Consider the following 7,755-nt stretch of genomic DNA (forward strand, 5'->3'; position numbering starts at 1 on the left):
CCCTTGGGAGAGTAAGTTCACCTCGTGGAGGGTCAGGTGGAAAAGGAATCACACACCTGGTCTTGCAACATAGGTTTGAACTACATGGGTCCACTTGCGTGGTTTTTAAAAGATAAGTTCGACACTGTGAATGTCTTTTCTCTTCCTCGTTTATTTCTTTAATTTTTTAAAAAGTAATCTCTATGCCCTGCGTGGGGCTCGAACTCACGACCCCGAGACCAAGAGCCGCGTCCTCTACCGACTGAGCCAGTCAGGCACCCCCTTTATGATTTTCTGCATAACATTTTGCTTTCTCTAGTTTACTTTACTGTAAGAATACAGTATATAATACACAGAACGCACAAAGTATGTGTTCCTCGATTGTTTATGTTACCAGTCAGGCTTCCAGTCAACTGGAGGCTCTTGGTAGTTAGGTTTTCTGGGAGTCCAAAGTTGTATGCAGATTCCCAAGTGTGCGGGGGTGCGGTTGGCTCGCCTACCCCTCAAATTGTTCAGGGTCCACTGCACTACAAACACACAGAATTGTCAAAAGTGTCACCCCCAAAAAAGCCAGTCCTTCTTCTCCCCCACCCAGTGTATGCGTGAGGTAACGAAAAGCCAGTGGACCCTATTCTAGACACTTTGAACAACAACAACAAAAAGTAGATCACCAGCACATCTTCCTTTTAAGGGCATAAGACAGCATTTTACAGGTGGAAAGTTCCTCATGCTCCATTATGGATGTCACTCCCTCCCACTCAGTGTTTCCCGAGAGACAACGGGCTCCGATCTTCTCTCAATATCATGCCGCTCGTGGCCCTGTTCCCTACAGGAAAACTCCATGGGACCTCAACCCCCACACCCGGCCCACGCTAGACTCCAGGACGGAGACAGCAGCCCAGCTAGCCCATGCTTCCTACTTCTCCCTCACCCCCTCACAAGGCAGCATCCAGAAGTTTTCAGAGCCCCCGAGAAGTGTGGTTCTTCTTGTACGCTCTGTTAATGACTACATGTGTGTGTGTCTCCAAAGTCACATGTTGAAGCCCGAACCCCCAATGGGATGGTATCAGGAGGTGGGGTCTTTGGGAGGCAATTAGGTTTGAGATATATACATATATATGCATATATATATATATATATATATATATATATATATCACCTTCTTTAAAAATTTTTTAATGTCTACTTATTTTTGAGAGAGAGAAACAGAGCATGAGCAGGGGAGGGGCAAAGAGAGATGGGGACACAGATTCTGAAGTAGGTGCCAGGCTCTGAACTGTCAGCACAGAGCCTGACGTGGGGCTCAAACTCATGAGCCATGAGATCACGACCTGAGCTGAAGTCAGATGCTCAACCTACTGAGCCACTGAGGCGCCCCTACATACCACATCTTCTTAATCCATTCATCAGTCGATGGACATTTGGACTCTTTCCATAATTTGGCTATTGTTGATGGCACTGCTATAAACATTGGGGTCAATGTACCCCTTCGAATCAGCATTTTTGTATCCTTTGCATAAATACTTAGTAGTGCAATTTCTGGGTCTTAGGGTAGTTCTATTTTTAACTTTTTAAAAAATTTTTTTTAACGTTTATTTATTTTTGAGACAGAGAGAGACAGAGCATGAACAGGGAGGGCAGAGAGAGAGGGAGACACAGAATCTGAAACAGGCTCCAGGCTCTGAGCTGTCAGCACAAAGCCTGACACGGGGCTCGAGCTCACGGACCATGAGATCATGACCTGAGCCGAAGTCGGACGCTTAACCGATCAAGCCACCCAGGCGCCCCTCTATTTTTAACTTTTTGAGGAACCTCCATACTGTTTTCCAGAGCGGCTACACCAGTTTGCATTCCCACCAACAGTGCCAAAGCGTTCCCCTTTTTCTGCATCCTCGCCAACATGAGTTGTTAATCTTAGCCATTCTGACTGGAATAAGGTGGTATCTCATTGTGGTTTTGATTTGTATTTCCCTGATGATGAGTGATGTTGAGCATTTTTTGTGTCTGTTAGCCATCTGAATGTATTCTTTGGAAAAGTGTCTATTCGTGTCTTCTGCCCATGTCTTCACTGGATTATTTGTTTTTTGGGTGTTGAGTTTGGTAAGTTCTTTATAGATTTCGGATACTAACCTTTTATCTGATATGTTATTTGCAAATATCTTCTCCCATTCTGCTGGTTGCCTTTCATTTTTGTTGATTGTTTCCTTTGCTGTGCAGAAGTTTTTTATCCTGATGAAGTCCCAGTAGTTTATATTTGCTTTTGTTTTCCTTGCCTCCAGAGATATGTCTAGTAAGACATTGCTGTGGCCGAGGTCAAAGAGGTTGCTGCCTGTTTTCTCCTCTAGGATTTTTATAGTTTCCTGTCTTACATTTAGGTCTTTCATCCATTTTGAATTTATTTTTGTGTATGGTGTAAGAAAGTGGTCCAGGTTCATTCTTCTGCATGTCGTTGCCTAGTTGTCCCAATACCATTTGCTGAAGGGACTGTCTTTTTTATATTGGATTGTCTTTCCTGCTTTGTCAAAGATTAGTTGGCCATACATTTATGCATCCATTTCTGGGTTCTCTCTTCTGTTCCATTGATCTATGTGTCTGTTTTTGTGCCAGGACCATACTGTCTTGATGATTACAGGTTTGTAATGCAGCTTAACATCCAGAATTGTGACATCTCTTGCTTTGGTTTTAGGAATTATTATCCTTATATGAAGAGAAAGAAACCAAGGCTCGCTCTCTCCATCATACAGCAAGATGGCGGCCACCTACAAGCCAGGAAGTGGGCCTTCTCACCAAGAACCGAATCTGCCAGCATTTTGATTTTAGACTTCCAGCCTCCAGAATCATGACCAAAAAAATCAATGTCTGTTGTTTAAGCCACCACGTCTGTGATATTTTGTGATAGCAGCCTGAGCTAAGACACTCTCATTGCTTTTTTCTCAAACAACCTTTATGGGGAATATCTGATGAATGTAATTCTGCACCATGTCACCTGAGGATCAAGGTGCAGTAATGTAAGTAGAATGCCAGTTGTTTAAGTAAATAATAAGTCCTACACAAGGAAGATTCTGGATCACGCACATATTTAGTACTTGCCAAAAAATCGAAAGAGTTGGCTAACCATAGCAGCCAAGAGAACGATCTGTTTCCTTGTAGAAATCTACCTCTCTTGGGACCTCTCTTGGGTTATGTGGATCCTTGCTTGGTGCCAGTTTTGTAAGATGCAGAATGGGAAGATTTGCCTTCTTATTTCCAGGCTCTGAGCTGCTGGTCACTCCCATTCTCTGCTAATGGTCTGGCTTGGTTTTCACTTTGAGCCCTCAAAGTTATTTCAATGATACCAAATGATTTCTACAGGCCTTGTTGCTTCTAACATAGTCTGCAAAATACCAGGTGCTACAGACCGCATGTTTGTGTCCTCCCCAAGTTCATACATTGAATCCTAATCCCCAGTGATGGTATTAGGAGGTGGAGCCTTTGGGATGTGGCTAGGCCTTGAAAGTTGGAGCCCCCATGAATGGGATTGGTGGTCTTACAAGAGACCCCGGAGAACGTTCTTGCCTCTTCCGACATGGTGAAAGATTAATACGTGAGGCAGTGCAGTCAGCTGGAACCTGCATGGTCCTGTAGTTGCATTCAAGTAAATAACAGACTGGCAAGTAAGAAAAGAAGAAGAAGAAAAGAAATGCAGGGAGAATGGCTAGCTGGCTGGTGGGCTGCATTAATAGGTGCACAGACCATCATGGGCCCTTCTTGGGGTTTCTTCTCAAAAATTCACCCAGGCCCTGGATCAATACATTTGTTCACGTCTATTTCGTCTGTGCACCATGTCTGTGAACCTCAGGGATGAGTGCTATCTCCTGCGGTCTGGTCTACTCACTTCCTGCCACAGACTGGATGGAGAGAAAGCCCCGGGTCCACCTTGTCTCTCTCCAATGAGATCTTAATCTCCTGCTGGGTTGAGCCATTGCCTGCATGTCTGGAACAAAGTTCCTTCCACTGAGAATTCCGTCTCGCCACTTCCCAATCACTGCACACCCTCCTGCCCGTGTGAAGGGCATGTTCCTTAGAGTTGTGCGCATCCTTGGTTCATGCCATGACCATTGCCTCTTCCTAGTTATGTTACCTGCCTGTAGCAAATTCTTCAATATGTCTAGTCCTTTTTTCCTGCCCCTTTTCCTTCTGCTAGGCTGAAATACTACCTGGTTGGCCACAGGCTCCTAGAAGCGACAGGGCCCTTTGAGAAGCCTTGGGATTCCACAGCTGTGTGCATACGTATGACCTTGAATCCAAGCCTGATTCCATTTGAGCCAGCGATCTGGAGTAGGAATGACTCTCTAGCTTTGGAAATCCTCACCTCTGAAATGGAGCTGACCCCCACAGACCTAGGTGCCCAAGCCAACCCTGGAAACAAACCCTCCAAAGCTTGGATTCTAATTCAGTGAGCACTCCAGCCCTGAGCGTGTTTATCTTCCCGCCAGAATGTTCCTTTTCTCGCCAAGGGCTGATCCCACAGCACTGGGCAGGGCCTCGCCCTAGGACTGAGGATTTCTGTCCTAATGCCATACCATATTTTATTTAGGATTTTTAACAGTCCTAAGCAAAAATGGCCATAGCTTTCTTTGGGGTGTGTTTGTTAGGTATTGCTACTGTGCTGGCTCATCCTGGTCTATTTAAATTTTATAACTTGTCTAAGGCCCATTTTAAGAAACCATATTGTCCTACAAATTAACTCCTTGATCCAGATTTTCTGACTTATTTGATAAAGCCAAACAAAGTCTTCTCTTAATATAACTTTACTTTCCTGTGTCTGGAGCTAATTGCTTTTATTCTATATTTTGTACATTTGTACTTTCTTCTTTTTTTCTTGTTTAGCTAATGGCTTACCTATTTACTTTCAAACAATCAGCTCCTGGATTTAGTTTTTAATTCTATATTTTTCTGTTTTATATCCCGTGATTTTAGGCTCTTATCTTTATCCATTACATCCTTCTTCTCAAAGGTATATTTTGTTCTAGATCTAATTTCTTTCCATGGGTGCTTAATTCATTTAGTGTATCCTAACTCTTTAGTTAATATGATCATTTAAAATCATGAGTGTTCCTCTGTGTAATATTTAGCTAAATCCCATGGTTCTGATATGTCATTTTCACTTTCATACTTTTTTCAGGCATTTTCTATTTCATTTTTGTTTTCCTTTTTGAGCCGAATGTTATCTAAGCATTTACATTTTCAAGTAATAGGAATCTTTTATTTTCTGTTTTGTCATTAATTTCTGGTTTTACAGAATTATGATCATATAATGTCATCCATGTGGTTCTACTTACTGGGGTATTTTAAGATTTTGCCTGTGGCCTGACATATGGCCAATTGCGAGTGTTCTAAGGACACTTGAAAAGATGTAATCTCTGTTTCAGGATCAGGACACAGACTTTGATATATTAGATCTACCATATCATTTCTATTTTTAGATCTTCTCTGTCCTCTCTTACCTCTTGTGCCCTGAGTCTGGCAAGAACTGCATCAATTATTTCTAACTATTCATTCTTTTTATATCTCCTATAGTGTTTGCTATTCACAATGAGATTATGTTATTCAGCGTGCAGATACTCCTATTTTTTCTTCATTGTGACTTGTAACTCTTATCATTTTAGAATGTTCTTCTTAATCTCATTTAATGCTTTTTGCCCTGAAATCAGTAAGTTTGTGATCCCCAATATCTTTCTGTTCGCGTATTCCTGTTATATCTCTTCCATTCTTGTGTTTTCAAGCTTTCTGAATGACTATTTTATGCATTTTCTTATATGTAACATAAAGCTGTGTTACGGTTAGGGCTTGAATATGAAGTTGTGTTTCTTAGATAAGCACGTTGAGTACATTTAACTTTTATTCACATAAGATGTTCCGTCTCAGTTCTAGTATATTATTTTGTTGTGCTTTCTGTTTATTAACTTTCCAGACAATTCACTCTGTGATTTTGTTTCTAGTTGTGTGCATATGTTTTAATCAGTTGAAAGGTTTGCATGTTTGTTACTGTGATTGTAATTATAATGTTACTTGATGTCTTTAATCATCTATCTCTTTAGATTGTCTGTTGACTCCCTACGGTATTTCTTTCTTTTCTCCCTTTTCTTAATCACCAGATTTTAGTTGATTATATTTTTTTGTCACTATGTTCCTTTGTACGAAGATGCATATTTTCAATCTCTATAATTTATCAGCTCGAAATATTTTTCCCCATCATTATGGAGGTGGAAATCATTTTTACACCAAATCCCACTTTCCCTTTCCTCCCACCTTTTGTTATATCCTTTTAAAATTGTGAGGCTTCCAAAAAACAAATAACCCAGTGAAGAAATGGGCAGAAAACATGAATAGACACTTCTCTAAAGAAGACATCCGGATGGCCAACAGGCACATGAAAAGATGTTCAACGTCGCTCCTTATCAGGGAAATACAAATCAAAACCACACTCAGATATCACCTCATGCTAGTCAGAGTGGCCAAAATGAACAAATCAGGAGACTATAGATGCTGGAGAGGATGTGGAGAAACGAGAACCCTCTCGCACTGTTGGTGGGAATGCAAATTGGTGCAGCCGCTCTGGAAAGCAGTGCGGAGGTTCCTCAGAAAATTAAAAATAGACCTACCCTATGACCCAGCAATAGCACTGCTAGGAATTCATCCAAGGGATACAGGAGTACTGATGCATAGGGGCACTTGTACCCCAATGTTTATAGCAGCACTCTCAACAATAGCCAAATTATGGAAAGAGCCGAAATGTCCATCAACTGATGAATGGATAAAGAAATTGTGGTTTATATACACAATGGAATACTACGTGGCAATGAGAAAGAATGAAATATGGCCTTTTGTAGCAACGTGGATGGAACTGGAGAGTGTGATGCTAAGTGAAATAAGCCATACAGAGAAAGACAGATACCATATGGTTTCACTGTTATGTGGATCCTGAGAAACTTAACAGAAGACCATTGGGGAGGGGAAGGAAAAAAAAAAAAAAAAGAGGTTAGAGTGGGAGAGAGCCAAAGCATAAGAGACTGTTAAAAACTGAGAACAAACTGAGGGTTGATGGGGGGTGGGAGGGAGGGGAGGGTGGGTGATGGGTATTGAGGAGGGCACCTTTTGGGATGAGCACTGGGTGTTGTATGGAAACCAATTTGACAATAAATTTCATATTTTAAAAAAATGAATAAATAAATAAATAAATAAATAAGCATTATATGAAAAAAAATAATAAAATAAAATAAAATAAAATAAAATAAAATAAAAATGTGAGGCTTTGCAGCATTTACGTTCTCTTGCGTAACCCTAAACTCCTTTATTTATTGTCTCCTTAGTCGGACACTTAATTCAATGCATTCGTTTTGGAACAGCCTTCCCACTCACCTCGCCTGTGGTGACCTATTTTCAGCTTTGTGCTTGGACATGGATGGTTTTGAATGAATGACAACGAAGGGCTTGGAGGAATTCTGCTCCTCTGTCCTACTGGAACGCAGTTGACTCCCAAGAACAGATCTTTGCAGCCTCGGACCATTTCTGCTCCTCACCATCTGGGGGCACTGCCAGGCTCTCCCGAGAGTCTGAAACGTCTCAAAGTCGGGCTCCTGCGACTCCTCTCGGCGCTGGAGAAGGACGCCGGCGGAGGGGAGGTGCAGTGCGGTCCTCCCGCCGGAAGAGGGCGCCGCGGCGAGGCGACCCTAGGCGCAGGCGCCGGCGCGCCCCTCTCCCGGCCGCACGCGCTCCTTGACCCCGCGCCGCCGC

General features: G+C 42.3%; 1 protein-coding gene across 1 annotated transcript in view; it reads right to left on the reverse strand.

Moving 5' to 3' along the window:
• Nucleotides 1-7,679, reverse strand: part of IL2RA (interleukin 2 receptor subunit alpha) — a 104,376-nt gene extending 96,697 nt beyond the window's left edge. The window contains exon 1 of the mRNA XM_042944793.1: nucleotides 7,381-7,679. Within this exon, the coding sequence (XP_042800727.1) occupies nucleotides 7,381-7,528 (148 nt within the window). The 5' untranslated portion in view covers nucleotides 7,529-7,679. The remainder of the gene's footprint in view (nucleotides 1-7,380) is intronic.
• Between the last annotated feature and the right edge of the window lie 76 nt (nucleotides 7,680-7,755).

Source organism: Panthera leo, chromosome B4 (genome assembly GCF_018350215.1).
Source record: "Panthera leo isolate Ple1 chromosome B4, P.leo_Ple1_pat1.1, whole genome shotgun sequence".
NCBI lineage: Eukaryota > Metazoa > Chordata > Mammalia > Carnivora > Felidae > Panthera > Panthera leo.